Genomic DNA, 23,287 nt, shown 5'->3' with positions numbered 1-23,287 from the left:
CTTACTTTTTCCAAAAGAGAATGCTCCCCGAGGAAATGGGAGGGCTCAGTCACAGAGTGCAATTTCCTACACCTGGAAAGGAAATTTACACTCCCGGCGCGACAGGCGGAAGCCCGGAGCAGCCGAGGGAACGAGGCGGGTGTTTTTGTGGCCCCCTAGACCGCGAGGGACTTTGCTCCCTCCAGAAAGTTAGAGAAGGAGGTACACTGTAATCAGGGTCCCGTCCAGCCGCGGGAAGGGGATCCAGGCGCGCTCAGGTCCCACCGTCCAGCACCCGGTACCAGCCGGAGGCCCCAGCTAGCGCCGCAGGACGCCCGCCACGCCCCACGCCGCCCTGCTGGCGAACGCGGGAGGCGGCGAGACCCCGCTGAGCCTCCGTAGCGCTGCGGCTCGGGCCGCTCCACCCGCGCGGTCCTCCGCCCCTTGCCTCCCGGCGCCGCGGCAGCACTGGGCTGGCAGCACCGCCGCCGCCACCGCCACCGCTTCCTCCTCTGCAGCCGTTCGGGCAGCTGCGTGACGCGTCGTTTCCTCTCAACATGGCGGCCGGGGCAGGTCGGCGGTGATGGAGGCCAGTCTGCAGCCGCGACGGGTGCTCATCCCTACGGTAGCCAGGGCAGCTTTGCCCTCGCCAAGTCTGTGAGACGCCGCCGCCTGGGCCCTCGGCCCGGGAAAGACGGCCGCCGGCCCGGGTTCCGCCGCCGCCGCCGCCCCCGGGCCGGAGGGACGAGTGAGGCGGGCGGCCGGGAAGCGACCCCCGAGCCGAGAGGCGCCAGGGCCCGACGGGCGCTGCCCTCGATCGGCTAGCTCTAGCGAGCGGCTCAGCTCTCAACGCCCCTGTTCGGCCCTCGCCCGCCGCTTCCTGGTCCAGCCGCTGCCCTCCACGCCTCCTCGGCCCGCCACCACCTCCTCGCCTTTCTCTCTTCGCGTCCTCCCCTCTCCGCCTCCCCTTCAGCCGCTGGGAGCCGCGGGTCGGACGAACCGCCGCAGCCTCTGCGTCCATGTATGAGGGCAAGAAGACGAAGAACATGTTCCTGACCCGGGCGCTGGAGAAGATTTTGGCCGACAAGGAAGTGAAGAAGGCGCATCACTCCCAGCTGCGTAAAGCCTGCGAGGTGGCCTTAGGTGAGGCGGGAGGAGGCCGCGGCGTGGGGTGGCGGCCGGCGGGACGATCGGTGGTGGGGCTTATCCTCCGAGCCCTGCCAGCCCCTGCTGCCCGGCTGGAGTTGACAGCAACTCGGTTGGACGTGGGGCCTCGGCGGGGTGAAGGAGCAAAGGCGGCCGGCGGGGCTCGGAGGACGGGAGGGTAGCGGGGTGCGAGCGGTCCACTGTCAGAGGGGATTTTGTTGGTGGCCAGTGCGGTGCAGACAGAATGTCATCCTTTGTGATGATGCCGAAGATGGGCTGTTTATTAGCTTGGAAATTGAGGTGGGGCCGATATGTCAAGATTGGGCGTGGGGAGGGTTCCGCATTGTAATTGCAATAACTTTATCCTTTGGCCTGGTACTTTGGGGAAAATAAAGGCTGAAGTTGTTCCCTTGTTGACAGTCTAGAGAAGGCTTGCTAGAGGTGCGGCCGGTTCTGCCATCTCTCAGTCCGCACTACAGGAAAAGCACAGAGTAATAATAATTGTAGCTAACTGGGCTGACCTGGAAGAACAAGAGCAGAGGTTAAGGGGTGGGGGTGGCGGTCTGAAAATGAGGAAGGAAAGAACCTTAAGATAAGCTGGCTTTAGGTAACACGGGAGGGGGGCTTGAAATGAGAGAAATGAAAAGACAATGACACCCACCAGCCACATGTCTGGACAGTGGCAGCTGCTCTCAAGCTTCGATTGTGATTTATAGTTCAGACGAAAGACATCTAATGTAATGAAGCTGCAGCAGGGGAAATCCAAACAATACCTATAACCAGGGTAGGCAGATAAGGATTTCTTAGAGGGGAGACACTGGTTAGGTCTGATGCATCCATCAAAGAGGAAATCGTTCAGAAGAGACCGGGACATTTAACAGATAAATCCTTAGTGTTTACGCTTCTGTTTTATAGCTCTGGAACAGATACAGTAGCTCAAATTGGCAAGAAATTAAGCTAGTTACATGAGTTTGAAAATCATTTTTGAAAAAGGAAAAACCCAAAACTTAATGTAATGCTGAAGTAAGGGATCAAGACAATTTAAAACATATTTGCCTTTTAATTATTATTTAAATATATAGGCTACCATTTAACATGCTATAAATGAAGCTTTATTCCCTGGATCTTTAAAATCGGTAATATGAAAAACATCAAACATTTCAGTTTAAACATTTTTGAATGTGTACTGTAGTAGCATAGTGGGCTTAAGTTGTTTTACTTTTTTTTTCCCCCGTAGGACATAAATTCCCATTTTGTTACTCATGTAGCTAATAATACTGTTCAAGGTGAATGAGAAGACAGTTGTGTAGTTGCAAAAATTTAATTTATATTTGGGTCCTGACAGGAATCATTATTAATTGGGGTGATATGAGGGAGAGAGTAGTTTTGGAATTTTTAAGTTTTTAGAGTTGTTATATGTAGGATTATAGATAACTTGGCAAGATAAAGAACATAAGAAATTCAAATTACAGTTTTATTAAGAACTAAGATTTTCTATGAGAGAGAAAAAACGAGAAAGTAATCTTTCTTTCCTTATTTCTTTGTTTTTTTTGTTTTTTTTGTTTTTTTTTTTGAGACAGGTTTCATGTAGGCCAGGCTGGCCTTGAAATCCCTAAGTAGCTGAGGATGACCTTGAACTCCTTATCCTTCTGCCTATACCTCCCGATTCCGCAATTACAGGCTGGAATTACATTCATGTGCATCCATCCCCAGTTTTATGGTGAACAGTGCTGGGGACTGAACCCAGGTTTTCATGCTTGCTATGCTAGCACTCTACCAATTGAGCTATATCCCAAACTCATAATACATTTTAATATGTGAAATTATAAACACCTAAAGATTTTAAGTGAAGAATGGTATTCATATATCTTTTTTCCTTCTCCAAATACTAATATAAATAAGCTTATTTTAATAAAGAAAGCTCATTGGAATGAGAGTCTGGTTTAAATCTAGCTTTTGTTACAAGTCGATATTACTGTGCCTGGGCCTTCTGTAAAATTAGAGTATTGAACTTAATGATAGTATAGTCACATCCCTTCTAATGTGTCATGAATGTGAATGCAGTCTTCTGTTAACTTGTGTATTTAGTATTCTTGAACTCTTGATGGACATCTGTAGAGGACCTATAACTCAGTCCCTGATAGTTTATATGTACCGATTGCTTGGTGTTGTGTATGCCAGCTGCACCATGTTGCCTGTATCAGATTTTGCCAGTTAGTACTAGCACCAGAACACTTTCTTTTCTTGAGATCTATGACATTTTTCTATGTTGCATAAAAGTTACATGTAGCCCACTACAAAGTAAAATTTCAGTGTGTAGCCCCATAGTAGCTAAACCCTGTTGAATTTTGTTTTTTCCCTTCTGGTCATTCATTAACATCACTCTAGCAGAAAGTGTTGGAAATAATTTGTGCCATCTCTGCAGAAATTATATCTTTCAGTAAGATGGTATCCCCAAAGTATTGTTACAACCCTTTGTTGTTGTTGTTGTTGTTGTTGTTGTTGAGAAAGGGTATTGCTATATAGCTCTGACTGGCCTGGATGGAACTCACTGTGTAGATGAAGCTGGCCTCAAACTGTGGAATTTGTGGCAATTCTCCCATCTCTTGTCTCCCAAGTACTGGGATTGCAGATGTTTACTCCCAGCTATTGTTAAAACTCCTGTAAAGAAGCTTGCATATATTTATCCACCCTTCAGTCATTATTAGACACTTACCATAGAGTTGAAGGGAGATGGACAGTAAGCAAGGAAATATATAGTGTGACTTTTAACCTTTCTTTTGATTTTGTTTGAAACTCATTTTATTGGCATTCAAGAACATTTCAGATCATTGGTATTCATAAATTCAGTGTCCTTGTAATATAGTGACCAATTGAAATAAGTTCTGTAAATAATATAAAATTATAGCTTATTATGAATTTTTAAGAATAATATATTTTGGCTAAATATAACTTTTAGAAAACTGTAAAAGCTGGGTATGGTGACTTACACCTGTCATGCCAGCAGTTGGTAGGATGAGGCAGGAAGATTGCCTTGAGTTTAAGGCCATTTCTAGCTACATAATGAGTTCTGGGCCAGCTTGGTTGGATTTCAGAGCAGAATCCTGTATCTACTCTCAAAGACACTACATAAAGGAACTTTTATTTTCATAAACAAAAATAAATCTTTAAAGGGCATATGGGATTATTTGAAACTTACTTCAAATTTTCTAGCATGTCAGATTTTAAAGACTGGTTTAAAAAGAACCTCCCGCATTTCCTTGTTACATTCGTAGGAAGCTACAGGCCCAGAACAGCTCCAGGTTGCCCTCTCTAGGTACCTGCCCTACTACAGCTCTGCAGTCAACTGTGAGCTCTACAGAGTGGGATTCTTGGCTGCCCTAGCTTAGTCTGATCCACTCCTGCTCTTGAGAATCCTGCATTAAAAATAGTCTGGCCATCTGCTGGCAGATGAGACAACAGCAGAGCTATTTTTAGTTTCAAAGAATTTAGGATTGTTTGGTATTGGGCTTGAAGGTAGCATTGTTTATCTCTAGGGAGGTGCAGTTGGGACATACTCCAGTCAGACTTCTAGGTTCAGGAGTTTCTTTGATGTTAGGGCTGTAGCTAGTTCAGTTTCTGCTTACAGATAGCTGTGAAGAGAACTGCAGATGTTAGAATGAAAGAGTTCATGGTTGAAACTGACAGAGTGAGAGAAAGGCTTTAAGAAGGAAGGCATTTCAAGGCAGTGATATAAGGCTGGGAAGCTTCCTACAGGGATGTAGGAAGTTGATAGAAAAAGAATCTGTAGAGAAGTAATTTCTGCCTCAAATGGCATGAATTTATATTGTTCATCATATTGTGAAGTGATCCTGTTGATCTAGCTGTCTTATAGTATAAGTCTGCTACTCAAAAATATAATTCCCCCAGAAATAGATACAGATTTTTAAAATTATTATTTTGAGACAGTCAGTGAACCCGCAGCTTGCTATTTCAGCTAGCCTGGCTAGGCGGTGAGCCCCTGCCCTACAATTCTCGGTGCTGGGGTTTTACAGACACATCATTGTACAGTGCCTGGCTTTGTGTGGGTGCTGGATATCCAAACTCAGGTCCTTGTGCCTGAGCAGAAAGTGCTTTACCCATCAAGCTATCTCCCCAGACCCCTAACCCTTTTAAATTATAGATTAAACTCAGTTAACAAGTTTTTTGAAGCCTTTCTTGAAATCTTCCTGAAGTAAAAGATAGTTTTCAGTATACCTGGCTGCTTGAAATTTTGAGTTGGCTGGGAAAGCAGAGCATAATGAATGACATGACTGAAAGGAAGATTCTGTTTATATTGGCCCTTCCTTCACATTTTGGGTTGATTTTAAGGACCCATGATCCAGAATAACCTTGAATAAAATGTCTTAGAGCTTGAGCTTTAGAGAAACTCTTAGTAAAAAATGTTTGAGTTGACAGGTAAGTGCAAGTCTCAGTGTGTACTATTTCCATTTTGGAAATTTAAAGTACATATGAGCAATGTTAAGATTCTGAATTTTGTTTAGCTGTTTCTAAATTTATTTGACCCCTTTTCAGCTTTAGCCTTTTAGTGCAGTTAATGCCTCAAGGACGCGATGTTTCTTACAAAGTACTTTGAGACACTGTTGAAGAAGAAAGACAAAGTAGATATACAGTGATGCTAACCATTGATGACACGAGTCTTTTGAGCAGTCCTGTGTTTGGGGAAACAGTAGGCTTATTCAAAATTAAGAAGCAGCTGGAGGGGCTGGAGAGATGGCTCAGCAGTTAAGAGCACTAACTACTCTTGCAGAGGACCTGGGTTTGATTCCCAGCACCCACATGGCTACTAACAGCCATCTGCAGCTCCAGTTCCATGGGATCCGATGCCCTCTTCTGACCTCTTTAGGCATTGCAGGACACAGGTGCACTTGTATTCATGCAGGCCATACACTCATACACATAAAATAAAAGTAATGGAATATTTTTTAAAAAGAAGCAATTGGAAGCCAGGCATGGTTTTGCACTTGGGACATAGAGGTAGGAGGATCAAGGTGTTCAAGGCTGGTTTTAACTACATAATGAGTTCAAGGCCAGTGTGAGCAATAGAAGACCTCCTCTCAACCAAAACAAAATTAAAAACTAACGAGGGTTGGGAAATGTAGCTCACTTGGTAGAGTACTTGCTAGCATGTCAATTCCCATTAGTCAGGTATGGTGGTACACTCCTGTAATCCTAGCATGCAGAAGGTCAAGGCCAGTCTAGGCTACTATCAAGTTCCAGGCCTGCCTGGGCTACGTGAGACCCTGTCTCAAAAAAGAAAAATGTACTTCGATGTATTTGGTATGACAAGATCTGAAGACTGGTTTGCTAACTAGTTAGTTTCTTTTTTTCTTTCTTTCTTGTGGCAAGTATTAGTTTGATTCCCCAGATAGCTGTTAACTTTCAGAGAAAATTATGAATAGAAAATAATTAGAGGGAATATTTGTCATAATACTTCTCACATAATCGAAGAGAGATATTTGAAAAGGAAATATAAAAAGTTAAAAAATAAAAAAGTACAAATTATTATTGCCACTTCAGACACTATATATTCTTGCAGAGGCATGTATTCTCTCAAAAATAGAAAGGTATTCAGTTATTTGTAGAATTCTTCCTATGTTTCAGAGGCTGCATCAGTGCTGCACATGCAGTGTGCTTTCATGGAAGTTAACATTCTAGTAGTGAGGGGAATAGGAACTACAAACTGATATGTTATCAGATTGTTATCTGAAGAAATGGAAGGGTAAAAGCAGGGCAGGAATGCTGCTTTAGATTGAATTTTCAGGACAGGCTTCTCTGTAGTGACATTTGAGGGACAACATGACAGAGGGAGGGATTCAGCTGTACAGATATCTGAATGAAATAACAACAGAGGAAACAGCAAGATGGGTATATGCTTATTATGTTTCAGGTTGCAAAGAGGTTTGTGTGGCTGGTGAAGATAGGGAGGGGAGAAGAAAGGAGATTTGGAGTTTTATTCTGTGGGACAACCACTGGAGAGATTTTTTTTTTTAATTTATTTTTGAGATCTCATGTAACACAGGCTGACCTAGAACTTCCTATGTAGATAAGGATGACTTTGATCTCCTCATCTTCTAATTTCTGCCTCCCAAGTACCACCATGTCTAGCCACTGGAGAGTTTTGAGTAGGATAATGTCATAGCACATGTTTAAAGGTTCACTGTGGTCAGAGATGATAGACATTTAGAGGCTAGTGGTAGAGAAAGGGGCAAAAAACCAATTTTTTTTTAAAGTACATTTTGAAAGGATCCATCAAATTGGCTGGTGTTAAAGGGAATGACATCTAGTGTATAGCCCAAGCTACAAAGTGGTTGGAGATGGTATTTGATATGGGGGAAGGGGCCTGTGATAAACCAAAAGCCACTTAGGGAGGCTTATTTCATCTTAACACTTCCAAGGCACAGTCCATCTTGGAGGGAAATCAGGCAGGAGCTGAAGCAGAGACCATGGAAGAATGCTGCTTATTGGCTTGCTTCAGCCTGGCTTGCTCATCTACACAGCTCAAGCTCAAGGATGATACCACCCACAGTAGACTGGGCAATCAAGAAAATGTCCCACAGACATGCCCACAGGCCCCAGCCTGATGGAAGCAATTCCTCAACAGAGATTTCCTTCTCTCAGATGACTCTAAGTTTGTGCTGAGTTGACAAAAACTCACCAAAAGGGGGTGGGTAAGAGCACGATGACCTGAAACTTTGAAGAGATAAGTTCTTTTTTTTTTTGTTTTTAGTTTTTAGTTTTGATTTTCAGGCAGTCTCTCAGCAGGTAAACTAGACTGACTTTGAACTGGTTATCTGCCTCAGCCTCCCAAGGGCTAGGATTATATGTGTCACCAGGCCTGGTAGAAGTAGGTTTTTATAAAGTAAAACATCATCTTACCTTTATATGTATTTTAGAATTTAGTTTTGTTATTTATGAGACAGAATCTCAGTGTAGCCTAGCCTGGCCTTGTTGCCCCACTCTACCTTACCCTCCTCCATTCAAGTGCTGAGATTACAGGCGTACTGCCTGACCTTAAATTTTTTTCTTACATTTTGATGCTGGAGGTAGAGCCCGGGCCTTATGCACAGTAGTACACAATCTACTATTGAGCTATATTCCTGGCCCTAGAATTTTGAAAAGTTTATTTGGGGGGGAGGAGAGAGAGAGAGAGAGAGAGAGAGAGAGAGAGAGAGAGAGAGAGGCGCATACCATGGCACTTGTGTGGAAGTCTGGTAACAGCTTCCAGAATTGGTCCTTTCCTTCCACCATGTGGGTTCTAGGGATTGAACTCTGGTTGTCAGGCTTGACAGCAGGTCTCTACCCACAGATCCATCTTGCTGGTCCAGATTTATTGGTTTGGATACATGTCTTTATTTTTATTTTATGTGTATGAATGTTATACCTGTATGTGTGTAAGTGCACCCATATCATGCAGTGTATGCAGAAGCCAGAAGAGGCATGTGGGTGCTGGGATTCAAAACTGGGTCTTCTTCAAGAACAGCCAGTGCTCTTAACCCCTGAGCCATCTCTCCAGCCCCCCAAGTCTTTAATTATTTTGTTTTTCTTTTTTTCCTAAAAGCAAAAAGACAAAAACTCCTTATAGTTTTGATAGCTATACATACTTTTATTTTCCATAAATTTTCTTTTTGTACTTTTTCATGCTTTCTTCTTTGAGATTTATTAAAGTATATGTTAGTGGGTTCAGAGTGCTATGAAAAAAAATGCCATGAACTAGATGGCTTAGCAGTAGTGTTTACTTTTTACAGTCTGGAGGCTGGGATGTCAGAGATCCCTGCCCAGACAAGGTTCACTTCTGATAGATATCACCTTCTGCTTGTATTCGCACGTAATGGAAGAAGTAAATTAGTTCCCTTGGGCTTGGGCTTCTTTTATAAGGACAGCTCCATCCTCTTGACCTACTCGCTTTAAAAGGCCCTCTTTTTTTTTTCCTTACAATTTCATATGTGGATGTGTATTTTGATCATACTAACACACCTCCATTATCCTTTCTTGCCCCCCTCACACTTCTCCTGAGCCCCTTCCTTTTGCCAAAAAGTCTGCCTTCTGCTTTCATGCTATGTGTGTGTGTCTGTGTCTGTGCCTGTGTCTGTGTCTGTCTGTCTCTGCATCTGTCTGTGAGGCGCAATGATTTTACAGTTGCTCATATGTATTTACAAGAAGTATGGGCAACTTGCCAATAGCTACATCACTGAAAAAAATGTGTGTACTCCTCCCAGCAGCTATTAACTGCCAGTAGCTCCTCAGGGAGGGATGGGGCCACACGAGTACCTCCTTATCCACGAGGAATTTTGGCAGACCCAATCTTTTGTGGATCTTTTAGTAGTAATCAATGCTGTTGTGAGCTCATGAGTGCAACAGCTATATCATGACCATCATACAGTGTTCCACAACACTCTTCTTCTTCCAGCTCTTACATTCTTTTCCCCCTTCTTACTTCCCTCTGAGCCTTGAAGAGAGTGATGTAGATACCCCAGTTAATGCTGAGCACTCAACAATCCCTTATTCTCAGCTTGTTGGCCAGTTAAAAGTTTTCTGCAGTAACTGCTGTTATATTAGTTATTTTTCTCTTTCTGTGAATAGACACCATGATCAAGGCAACTTAGAGAAGGAAGAGTTTATTTGGCTTGTGGTTCCAGAGGGCCAGAGTCCATCAAGATGGGAAGGTATGGCAGGAGGCAGCCAGAGCAGAAAGCTGATCATTCACATCTGTAAAGCAGACACAGGAAGCAGAGAGACAGACTCTGGAATTGGGATCATGTGCCCACAAAGTCCACCCCCAAGTGACTTGCTTCCTCCACCTTGGCCACACTTCCTATAGGTTCTGTGGCCCTCCCCAAACAGTGCCACCAACTGGGGACGAGGTGTTCAAACAATTGGAGTCTATGGGGGACATTCTCATTCAAACACCACAGCTACCCTCCTCAAAAAGATGTTTCCCTTGGTGCTGGAGAGATGGCTCGGTGGTTAAGCGCACTGGCTGCTCTTTCAGAGGAACTGGGTTTGGTTCTCAGCACCCACATGGCAGCTAACAACTCCAGTTCCAGGGGATCTGATGCTCTCTTCTGGCTTCTGTGGGCATTGCATGACCCTGTGTACCTACCTACATTCAGGGAGAACACTCATAAGTTTAAAAAAAATAAAATGTTTATCTGATAAAAGCAGAGCATAGCACTAATCTATAGGTATAAACATAAATATTTAGAAAGTAGTTTGATGAACACAACATGTCCATTTAGCAAAATAACAGTAGTAGTTTCCCCATCAGAGGCTGACCTTTCCAACCACAGGCTTTTGATCTGTTTTACAGTAAGTACCAGGCATGAATTCCATGTGTCAGGCAGACCTCAGATCCAATATAAAAGCAATTTGTTACCCCTAACAGTCATGCCACTATTGCGTACCAAAGGACTGACCTTAATGCCGTTGTCTTAGTTTCTTTTCTGGTTGCTGTAATAAAATAGATAAAAGCAACCTAGAGGAGAAAGGTTTCATGATTTCAGATTATAGTTCATCATTGCAAAGATGTCAAAGTAGCAGGAGGTTGAGATGGTTGGTGACTTTGCATCCATAGTCAAGAGGCAGAGAGCAGTAATGCATGCATGCTAGTGTTTAGGTGGCTTTCTTTACTTTCCCCCTGCCCAGGCAATGATGCCATCCACAGTGGGCAGGTTTTTGCACCTCAGTTAACATGATCAAGATAATTTCCCAAAGACATGCCCAGAGGCCTATCTGATCTAGACAGTCCCTCATTGAGACTTCCTTCCCAAGTGCTTCTAGAGTCTGCCAAGTTGATAACTGAAATTAACTGTCACAGCCATCATACTAAGGAGTAAGTTTAAATCTATGAGGAAACAAACATTATCATAGCAAGTTTAGTATGAGGTATGTGTGTAACAAGTTCATTTTCCCCTCTGAATTGACATTTTAATAGCAGTACTAAGTAATTTTTTAAAATGTCGTGATTCCATTAGTTATTTTTCAATTTTGGTTAGCATAGTGTCTAATAAGAGGGATGAGTCCTCATTGTCCCTGAGTTTTTAGAATTTTGCATGCTATACTTTTTTTTCAAATAACTTGAAAATTTTAAGTTCACCAATGCTTACTTTTAACATCATATTTGCACACTGAGTGCATCTTTCTTTCATTGTTATATAGTAGATTAAAAGTATTATAAATGAGAAGTTGATTGTTTTGTTTCCGTTACTTTATTAAAATCTCAAGCTTCTATCTCTTTTGTTAGTTATCTGATAATCAAGAATGTGCTTAATGTATTAACAAGCAAAAGCTTATATGCAGTTATAATGGGCTTTTATTTTTAAAAACAAGAATGAAATCATGTGCATCTTCTGAAGAATAGAAGTAAGGTATAAGCAGTGTCCAAAGATAAATTTTACAGTTGTTAGAACATAGAAGTTCTATAGTGAATGCTAACTGTAAAAAATTCTTATGTTTGTTGATACATTCCCAGGAGATAAAAGGGCTGAAATTAGTTATATGATGAGTTCCTTTTTTTTTCTTTTTTTTGGGGGGGGTTCTTTTTGAGACAGGGTCTCCCTGTAGCCCCAGCTGGCCTGGAACTCACTATATAGACCAGGCTGGCCTTGAATTCACAGAGCTCCACCTGACTTTAAGTGTTGGGACTTTTTGTGTGTGTGTGAGTGGGTGTGTGTGGGTGTGTGTGTGTGTGTGTGTGTGTGTGTGTGAATGCATGTTCTGTGTATGAGTTTGGGTGCACACAGTGCCATGGTATGTGTCTGGACAGTGTCTGGTATTCTCCTCACCTTCCACCTTGTTGAAGACAGGGACTCTTGTTGTTTTCCACTGTATATGCCAGGCTGACTGACTCTTGAACTTCTGAGGAGTCTCCTGTCTCTGGGATTCCAGACACATGCTGCTACTGCTGGCTTTACCTTGGGTTCTGGGATTCAAACCCAGGTATTCACACTTGAATGGCAAGTGCTTTACCCACTGAGCCATCTCCCCAGCCCAGGAACCATTTCTATTATGCTCATCTCCTTCTCCTGATTTTCAGTCCTTATTTTTCCTATTCCTTTGTAAACTCTTAAAAATCTATCAATATTGATAAATGGAAATATTATTGTTTCATACAGACAAATTTTAAAGCAATTGATATTTTAAAAATGATCAGAGGGTAATTTGAAATGCATATCAGTGTGTAGTTAGCACTCTTGATGTGACCTCCAAAGTGACAACTAAATTGTGGAAATGGAGGAAAATTCAGTTTTGTAGAACAGATTTATGGCAAGCAATTACTCTCTCCCAGGAAGGTGGAAGGGGAAGTAGGAGGAGCTAAAAGGATAAGAGAGAAGAACTAGAAATGGAGGAGAGGGAGCATAAAGCTATGTGATATCAGTAGAAAGCCCAGTAGTACTGTTAGGTGTAGACTTACTCTCGCAAATTCTTGGATCTACATCCTGTCCAGAATTAGATACCAAATTCTTCCCAATTATGTAAGACCTACGACTTACCAAGTACTTTATTGTATGTCTCATTTGAATCACAGCAACACAGTGAGTTGTAAATGTTCTTATTTTCACATTTCATATTGATAAATGCTTTCTTGAAATCAATTAGCTAAATATTGTGTTCATTCTAGTATAATGTGATTATATCTTGTTCTTGAGCAGGCAAACGTCTATCATTTGCCCTCCTTATCCTAATGTGCATGTATGAGTACATATACACATCACACAGAGATTCAAAAATAATTAAGCAAAAAAAATAAAATTAGGTTGTTGGAATTCACAACTTCAAGCAGTGAGGCCATTATGGTAATATTGTTGCTATAGTCCAGGTTTGAAGAAACAAAAGTTTAAGCCTGAGGCACTGAATATAGAAAGTTTAGATCTACATGTATAGGACTTAATGTGTTGAGCAGTGAAGGAAAGAAAGGTATTTAAGATGACCCTGAGATTCCTAATGAAGTAATTTGGGGCTTCATTCATTCATTCATTCATTCATTCATTCAAAAAGAGCATTAAAGATTGGGTTTGGTGATGCATGACTGTAATCCCAGTACTTGGGAGGCAGAGGCAGGAGGATTGCAAGTTCAAGGCAAACCTGGGCTATGTAGTGAGACCATTTCAAAAAATAAAACAACAAACAATTCAAGAAAATAAGAGCATTTGAGGTAAAGGAGCTGAAGAAAATAGGTTATTAAGTTTGAGTTTCAGATGCATGTGGGACAGGTAAGTAAAGATATGTAGTTGATAGTGATTATGACAAAAGCTTAGGAGAATAATCTGGGTTATAGATATTTAGAAGTTATCACTATACAGATAAGATACTTTATGTTCTTTTGGAGAAAGGAGATTTGTATTAAGTTACTTGGAAATTTTGCTTTCTCCATAACTTTTCTTTAAGAAACATTTAAGGGGGGCTGGAGAGATGGCTCAGTGATTAAGAGCAGTGCTGCTCTTATAGAAGACCCAGGTTCAAATCCCAGCACCCACATGGCAGCTAACAACCGTCCATAAGTCCAGTTCCAGGTCAGCCCTCTTCTGACCTCTGTGGGCATTGCACAACACAGGTTCACTTACATACTTGCAGGCAATACACCCATACATATAAATAAAAATAAAAATAGAGTACCCACATGTTAAAGATTTTGTGTTAATTCTGAGGAATATAGAGGTATAAAACATGGGACTAGGATGTAGCTCAGTGGAAGAGCATTTACCTAGTATGGGCAAGGCCCTGGGTATGGTCCCCAGCATGCTTCCCCCACCTACAATATATAAAATGTGGGTTTTACTATAAAGGAAATTGATAGAGATGAACATATAAGTTCAATATAATGTGAGAAGTGCTATAATTATAATAACCAGAAGATGCTATTTGAATAGAAATTCGGATGTAGCTCAGTGGAAGAGCATTTACCTAGTATGGGCAAGGCCCTGGGTATGGTCCCCAGCATGCTTCCCCCACCTACAATATATAAAATGTGGGTTTTACTATAAAGGAAATTGATAGAGATGAACATATAAGTTCAATATAATGTGAGAAGTGCTATAATTATAATAACCAGAAGATGCTATTTGAATAGAAATTCTTTTTTAATATTTATTATTTTTATTTTATGTGTATGAGTGTTATGCCTGCATGTAGGTGAGTGCACTTGTATCATCCAATGCCTGCAGAGGTCAGAAGAGGCTGTCAGATCCCCTGGGACTGGAGTTACTCACAGTTGTTAGATGCCACGTGGGTTCTGGGATTCAAACCCGGGTCTTCTGCAAGAACAACCAGTGTTCTTAACTGTTGAGCCATCTCTCCAGCCCCTGCCTAGAAGTTTTTAATCAACTAAACTTACTGATAATCTCTACATTAGTTCCTAATAAGTAGTAAAAAGAAAGATGATCTGGGGACATATTTTTCAAATTACTTAAAATCTAAATGAAGAAAGACATCCATCACTCTAATAGGTGGATATATATAATTAATGTTTGAAAATATTTGTTGGGAGACCTACATTGAAATATAGTTATATGGACAGTGATAGGTAGAAAAATGAGTTCTAACACACACATAAATATACACATACACAAGCATACTTAAATCCACAAACAAATTTTTATATCCAATAATTTCAGTAGGTTCAAAATGAACAGTCTCTGGAATGACAATGTGGTGGTCAGGATGAGGGCCATTTATTCACTCATATAGTCGATAATCCACTCACTTAAACAGACACTGATCCTGTGAAGTGTTGCAGAGAATAAAACATCTCTGATCACTTACAATCTGGTACCCCAGAACATAGGAAAGAAGATCTGCTCAAGGAGAACTTTAGGTAACAGTGTCAAGTGTTGCAGAAATATTAGGGACATTAGAGATGTGCAAAGAGCCATAAAAATAAACAAATAGGGGCTGAAGAGATGGCTCACGGGTTAAGAGCACTGGCTATTCTTGAAGAAGACTCAGGTTCAAATCCCAGAACCCACATAGTGGCAAACAACCACCCATAACTCCAGTTCCAGGGGATCTTTCCTCCTCAGGCACTGCATGACACAGGTGCACTTACACACATGTAGGCATAATATTCATATACATAAAATAAATAAATACATTTATTTTGGGGAAAAGGCAGACATATATCATAATGTGTGTGACTGTGTGTGCACACGTGCACAACTTCCAGGAGTCAGTTCTCACCTTTCACCATGTTTGTCCTGGGAACTGAACTTAGATCAGGCTTGGCAGCAACTGCCTTTACCTTCTGAACCATCTCATCAGCCGACATTTTGTATTTCATCCTAGGACTCCATGAACCTCTGAAGTGATTTTTAAAAAATTTTTATTTCTCTTTTTTTTTTATGTGTATGCGTGTATTGCCTGCACGTAGGTAAGTGCACCCGTGTCGTGTCCAGCAATGCCCGAGGAGGTCAGAAGAGGCTGTTAGATCCCCTGGGACTGGAGTTACAGACAGTTATTAGCTGTCATATGGGTACTGGGATTCGAACCTGGGTTTCTGCAAGAACAACCAGTGTTCTTAACTGCTGAGCCATCTCTCCAGCACCCCCCCCCCCCCCCTCTTTTTTGGTGTTTTTGAGACAGGGCCTCCCTGTAGCCCCAGCTGTCCTGGAGCTCACTATGTAGACTAGACTGGCCTTGAACTTACAGAGATCTGCTACTTCTGCCTCCCGAGTGCTGGGATTAAAGGCGTGTGCCACCACACCCAGAGCTTTTTAATTTTTTAAATTATTTATTTATTATTATTTTATATGTATGTGTGTATTGTCTGCATGTATGTAAGTGTACCCGTGTCATGCAATGCTCACAGGTCAGAAGAGGGGGTCGGATCCCCTGGAACTGGAATTATGGACAGTTGTTAGCTGCCATGTGGGTCCTGGGTCTTCTGCAAGAACATTCAGTGTTCTTAACTGCTGAGCCATGTATATATAAAATTGACTTTGTTTTCCATTCTATTTCATGAATTTTGATTCAATTCCATGAATTTTTATATACATAAGGGTTTATGTAACCTTTACCATAGCTAGAGTTCGGTTTCAACACTCAGAAAAGTTGCCTTGAGCTGAGAATGTAGCTCAGTGGTAGAGCACTTGTTTACTATCACACACTAAAAAACAAAACATCATTTGTGCTGTCTCTTTATAGTCACACCCCACCTTATATACCTAAGCACTGCAGTTACTGATGTGTTCTGACTCTATAGTTTTGGAATCATGTACTGTGTAAACATTTGAAACTGGCTTCTACTCATGCTCTTGGGAATCATCCAAGCTATTGCGTATATTAGAACGCTGTTCTTTCTTATTGCTAAGTAATATTCTCTTATATATACTCTACATTATACATCACAATGAAGGGCATTTGAGTTGTTTTCAGATTTGGGGTATATGATTAGAGTGGCTATACACATTGATTTTTATGTAAATGTAAGTTGTCATTTCTCTCATATAGATGTTGTCTTAGTTACTTTTCTGTTGCTGTGATAAGATATGACCACGGCTACTTATAGAAGAGTTTATTTAGCTTACAGTTCTAAAGGAACAAAAGTCCATTATGGCGGGGAGGCATGGCGGCACAGGTGGCTGAGCGTAAATCTTAAGTGCTCACATCATCAAGCAGACACAGGAAGCAGAGAGCTAATGGAAATCTGGCAACCCTTAAGAACTCTCAAAGCCGCCTCCAGTGACATGATTCCTCCATCACGGGGACACCTTCTAAAGCTGCCCCAAACAGTGCTGCCAAGTGGGGACAAAATGTCCAAATACTTGGAGCCTCTAGGGGATATTCTCTTTCAAATTATGAGATTTACTTTCATTCAAGCCACCACATTCCACTCCCTGACACCATAGCCTCATGACCATATAAAATGCAAAATGCATTTAGTCCACCTTCAAGAGTCCCCATAGTCTTTACCAGTCTCAATACTATTCAAAAGTCCAGAGTCCAAAGTCTCTTCTGAAACTCAAGGCAATCCCTTAACTGTAAGCCCCTGTAAAATCAAGACAAATTACATATTTCCAACATACAGTGGAACCAAATACACATTTTCATTCCAAAATGGGGACATACTGGGGAAACACTGGACCAAAATAAGACCAAAAGCCAGCAGGGCAAACACCAAATCCAGTTGCTCCGTGTCTGACTTCTGGGATCTTACTTGTGTGCATTATTTATCTGTCTCTTGGACTGGAACTGCTCCCTGTATGCACCTTTGCTTGGCAGATGTCTTATGGGTTTAGCATCTCTAATGTCTTCTTGGGGTCTTTACTATCAACCAGGCTTTGTGAACTTAATGGCTTCATGCAATGGCCTATCAGTGCCTCTTGGACTGCCAGGGCCTTCTTTATTCAGGGACACCTCTGCTACACACTGCCTGGCCTCCCTGGCTCTCTGAAACTGTGGAGAAAGAATGGATGACCCCTTTACTCTTGCATCTTTCATGCCTTTAAAGCCTGCACCATGTAATATACCATGTAAACAACACTGCCACTTTCCCTTGCTGTGGTTTCCTAGGAGTAGAAAATCCCTCCCACATTTTACTTTCACAAATTGGAGGCTAGCTGGTGTGTGGTCTTGCCCTGGAGGCACTCTTTCCATTGTTTCTATGCAAATCTCTAGGCCTCCCTTTAATCTCCTTATCAAAGGGAGCCTCTCTTTCAGCATACTGCCTTGGCTCCAGCATTAACTTCCTAGTTCTCTTTTTCAGTCAAAACTGTACATTCTATAGTTCTTTCTGCCCATTTGCTCTTCTTTGCTATAAATCTGCATAATATTCAACATTAATGCCCCACCACAATTTCTACATTAAACTATTTTGAAATTTCCTCCAACAAAAAGTTAATCCATTACTTTTCAGCTTATCCTCAGGCAAACTTTTGGGCTGTGGGCAGACTCCAGCAAGACTCTTTGCCGAAATAGCTCAGTTATTGTTTAAGTCCTTATTCCCCTCTGGAACTACACTGTTCTCAGCACTTTCTTCCAGACTCCTTCTAGAATGGCCTCTTAAAGCTCCCCTTACAGCATTCAACCACTTTTCTAGCCCAAACTTCCAAGTCTTCCACATTCCTCCCAAAACCCACATGGTCAGGCCCTTCACAGCAAACAGCCTACTCTCTGGGCTCTCTCCAGCCCCGGGGTTTTTATTTTTAATGTAATATTGATAGTATTATGGTTCGAGTCTGCCATTTTACTTTTGTTTTTCACTGTGCCCCTCTCTGTTTTTACCCTTTTCCTGCTGTTATGAAAATCTTAAATTTTATTTGTGACAATAAAACTATAAGTGACAATATTTCATTTTTTACTTCAACTATATAATGTATTTATAAAACTCAAGAGGTGAAGGCTGTTATATTTTCTCTCATTTTTGCATTTTCCATTCTTTTGAGCTTTGCTATACAGTATCTGTTGTTTGAAGACATTTGCAGTCCTTTTAAGGTAGCTAAGATGGTGATTTTTCTTCCATTATCTTTCATCTTACAAGATCTTGATTTTAGGATTCTTTTTTTCATTGAAAATATATATCTGGAAATGTGCCATTGCCCCCAAATGTTAGCTTTTATGTGTTTTATGAGAAGTTCTCTGCTGTTCAAATCAGTTTCTCTGCACATAGTATTTCAGTTCTTTGTTCCTGATTTTGCTTTTTTCCCCCTTGTCTTTACTTCCCTGAAATTTAATGTTTTGACATGATTTCTATCTTATTTTGGTTTTGCTCAGCTTTAAAATCTATAGGTCTGTGTGTAATACATTTTGTGGTTGTAGGTACAAAGCACTGTTAATTGTCGTTAGCATTCTAGTTTGTAATGGAGCACAAAATGAGAATATATTCTGGGATCTAAAATAAAAGATTTTTTCTTTTAGTTCGCAGGGGGAAAAAAATTGAAAAGTTGAGATCATTTTATTTTGTTTGAAGAGGGCTAGTTAATCGCCTTCCAGAAATGTTTGTTGCGTTCCTCCCGCCTCCAAATCACCTAGTTTTCATAGCTTGTCCTTCTAACCGGTTAAACTGATCTCATGAGTTTAAGTGGTTAAGATCTGGATAAATTAAAAACAGGGGCTTCAGAAGTACTCAGCATTAGTTTCTGCTCCTATGTTACATGTAAGAACTATAAGTAGTGGGGTTTGAGAGATGGCTCAGTAGTTAAGAGCACAGTACTGATACTTCTCTTCCAAAGGACTTGAGTTCAGTTCCCAGCACCCACATCTGGCTGCTCACAACTACCTCAGACTCCAACTCCAAGCAAATCTGATACCTCTGGCCTCCATGAATACCTGCAGTCATATGCACATATACACACATAGACACACATATATACACAGGCACACATGTACACATAATTAAAAATAATAAAAATCTATTTTAAAAAAGAACTATAAAGATGAGATGAGAAAAAGGAAGGAAATAGCAAAGTAAAATGAGGAAATTTTAATTTTATCTCATAATTTTTTGTAACATGGTAACATTTGTTAAATGTCCACCTATTTTGTGACCTATGTTCTAGGTGCTGGGAATGCAGAAAAGGAATAAAGACATTCTTACTATTTACAAAAGATTGTTAAAGCTTATTCCTCTCATCTAACTAAAACTTTGTACCTTTTTTATTACCTTCTCCTTCTAGGCTCTGGTACCACCATTCTACCCTTGTTTCTATGAACTTGACTTTTTCAGATTCCATGTGCCCTGAGATCAGATATTTGTCTTTTTGTGCCTATCTTATTTCTCTTAGGAATTGTGAACCTTTATTAACTGGTATTTTTAAATAACTGCAAGTAATATTTTTACATCACTCCTCCTTTATTCCCACTGCTGATAAAAAATGAAAAGACTTGGGGCTGGAGAGATGGCTCAGCAGTTAAGAACACTGGTTGTTTTTGCAGAAGATGTGGGTTTGAATCCCAACACCCTCATGGCAGCTAACAACTGTCCGTAACTCCTCCCAGGGTATCTGACAGCCTCTTCTGACCTCTGCGGGCATTGCACGACACAGGTGCACTTACCTACATTCAGGCAATATACATGAATACACATAAAATAAAAAATAATAAAATATTTTAAAAAATGAAAAGACTTTGTCCCACAGAGAACTAGACTGGAACACTGAATATCAAATGCCTGGCACAAAGTAGGCAATGAATAAATTGTATACATTTTGTAAATAAATATTATGGCAAGGTGGCTTGAGAAAGCTATACTGAATATAGTGTCTGGTAATAGAAAGTATTCAATAAATGGCATTTTTTAAATTTAAAGATAATGCATTAAATTTTCATGGAGAGAGATGTGAACATCTACTCTCCCCTTTAGGGCACCAGTGATGGATCAAATAAATGATTCCATCCAAGTCAAGCTTTGTGAAGCAACTAGTTTAATTGGGGTTACTTACAGGAGCATGGATGAGGAGTTACCTAAAGGGTGCGTTTGTGTGTGTGTGTGTGTGTGTGTGTGTGTGTGTGTGTGTGTGTAGATCATGGAACTAGAAAGGGGCACCATGAAAGAGAAAGAATTGTAAAGGAGAAGGGAGAGGAGGAGGAAGAAAAAAAAGAATAATGGAATACATGCATGTGGTATGAAGACAGGAGGGGTGCTTTTCTATAGGAGCTGGGCCAGCGTGGTGGGGACAGGAGGGTAATGAGGGAGGGAGACAAATAAGAAAAAAATAATGTGAAAATACCATAATGAAGCCCATTTCTTTGTATGTTAAATTAAAATATTACCTAAGAAAAATGGGCATGCTTATTTTATGGTGCTTTGTATAGTTCTAACTAGAAAAATTAATTAATAGCAATGCATATAATCATCTTCAAGAAGTTACAGTTCTGGTCTGATAATCCTCCTGAGATGCACAGAGTGGTACATTAATGTGTGTACCCCAGTCCCACACACACACCCAGCATGTGCCCTGTATATTGTGGCTATAATATTTGTTCCTAAGACTTCTGGTTAACGTAGTTACTTGACAAAAAGAAAAACGCTTTAGAAATTAAAAAATCTATGGTCGCTAATGTGTATTCTTTCTGTGATCTCTAATTGTATACTTAGGCAAAAAAAAATTAGCACTAATTTTTCTTTGAAATTTACACTCTCCCCAACTTTTTTAAAAGTTCAAATGAGCTTATAAAGATTGTAATCAAATTACTTAATGATCTGTTTTCAAGTGTTCTAATGTGTGCTTCTCTTTTTTTGCCCCCATCAGAGGAAATAAAAGTTGAAACTGAGAAACAAAGGTTTGTGCGATTTCTTTAATAAAAATAATTTGCAAACTTGTCAGTATTAGCCAAAATAGCAATACAATCATTATTTTTAGCATGACAGATTTTCTGTATATGATCATTGAAATTAAAAATAGTGCTTAAGAAACAATTCTGTGCCATATTTATAAAGCAACCTCATATAAATGAGATGTTTCTGAAGTACCATGAGCTATACTTCTTTTCTTGAAGAGTTTGATCTACATTTAGAAGAATTACAGGTTTCCTTTTACCACGTTAGTTTCTTTGAAACAGAATGGAAAGAATTCAAAAGTGTGCTTTAAAAGCATGTAGAAGGCCCATGGCTTTTTAAAGTATCATGATATCGTGTTTAGGTGTCAGCGAAATACTTATATAGAAGATCTTGAGATCTTTGAAAAAAGACAAAAATTCCATTTTGCATTTAATAATAGCTGTGATCACCACTTTTTGGCCATGTGGCAGATCATTGACTTCTCTAGGCTTGTTTCTTTTTGAAATATGGAAAGATGGAAGAATGGTTTAGCAAGATCCCTTTAGAACTCAAATTTTTTTGTGTGTTTGTCATCAGAAGATAGATATTGAGACTCTAATTGGACTCTTCTTTTTTATTTAGTCCTCCTCATGGAGAAACAAAAGCTGGATCAAGCACCCTTCCACCTGTGAAATCAAAGACAAATTTTATTGAAGCAGACAAGTACTTCTTACCCTTTGAGTTGGCGTGCCAGTCCAAATGTCCCCGCATAGTTAGTACATCTCTAGATTGTTTGCAGGTGTGTATAAAATGGCATCTAAAAGCTATCTATTTTCAGTGTATTTCTAAAACACTACTTATAATTGATAATTCACACATTTTTTCTTGAATTAAGAAGCAAAATAGCTATTTATATCCAAGATACACAGTAGTTGCAAAAATGGTGTTTCTTGTTCAATGTTAATAAAAATCATTAGCAAAATGCAAAGTCTAAGTTGTTAATAATAAAATGTTTATTTGCTCATTTCATCTGTGAAATGGTACTTTTATGTGTTTTTAGTTTTTGAGATGGGCTCTTGATATGTTGCCCATCTTGGTATGATAGGTCTTGAACTCCTGGTTTCAAGCTATCATTCTGCCTCAGCCTCTAGGTAGCTCGGCCTACAGACATTCACCATTGTGCCTGGCTAGAGCCATAGTACTCCAACCTCTTGCCAACTTTATGTAAATCATCGTTTGGAAATTATTTTACTGAGCCCCTCCTATTTTATATACAGCAACAATTTAATAATGACGCTATTTGGCGTCTTAATTTTTACATACCTGTGACATTCATTTATATCAAATATTCATGAGTGGTTTCACCATTTTATACACACACAGATACACAGTATCTTAGATATTTTCTAAGACAAACTTCAAGATTGACTTTTTTTTTCAGGCGTTGTTACTGTTGGGAGATTATATATTTTTAGTTAACCACTGAGTAGTCAGGAAGAGATGATTTTCCCTTAAGATAGGTTAAAGATAAGTTCATTTGATTTCTCACCTTGCTTTCTCTGGAAAACCAGTATTATTAACATCTAATGCTCTCTTTCCTAGCTATGATAATAACAGTGAATGAATAATTCTGTGATTTATTGCAGCTAATGTTTAGAAACTCAGTTTTCTGGAAATTGATCAAATTTGGAAAGAGATTTGGTGTAATTTGAAAGTGTTAGTTTCTACAGAAACACTATCAATAAAACCTTATTTAGATAGAAAGCAGTAAAAAGTTCTAATTTACCACAGAAACGTTCTCAAGACCTGACTTTATGAAAGCATTTCCTATAGTTTTACTGTGATTGTTCTGGTTTTGTGATTATTGTAGCTATACATAATTTCTCAATTTTACAGTTAGTAAACTCTACAGAATAATATTGATAGAGTCTT

At 40.2% G+C, this 23,287-nt stretch overlaps 1 protein-coding gene across 1 annotated transcript in view; it reads left to right on the top strand.

Moving 5' to 3' along the window:
• The first annotated feature begins 523 nt into the window (after positions 1-523).
• Positions 524-23,287, top strand: part of Arfgef1 (ADP ribosylation factor guanine nucleotide exchange factor 1) — a 116,133-nt gene continuing 93,369 nt past the window's right edge. Inside the window, exons 1-3 of the mRNA XM_008854780.3 lie at positions 524-1,122; positions 21,348-21,378; positions 21,998-22,154. Coding sequence (XP_008853002.1) covers positions 999-1,122; positions 21,348-21,378; positions 21,998-22,154 — 312 coding nt within the window. The 5' untranslated portion in view covers positions 524-998. The remainder of the gene's footprint in view (positions 1,123-21,347; positions 21,379-21,997; positions 22,155-23,287) is intronic.

This window comes from Nannospalax galili, unplaced genomic scaffold (assembly GCF_000622305.1).
Source record: "Nannospalax galili isolate Female #2095 unplaced genomic scaffold, S.galili_v1.0 scaffold247, whole genome shotgun sequence".
NCBI lineage: Eukaryota > Metazoa > Chordata > Mammalia > Rodentia > Spalacidae > Nannospalax > Nannospalax galili.
This window is presented reverse-complemented; position numbering and strand designations above follow the sequence as displayed.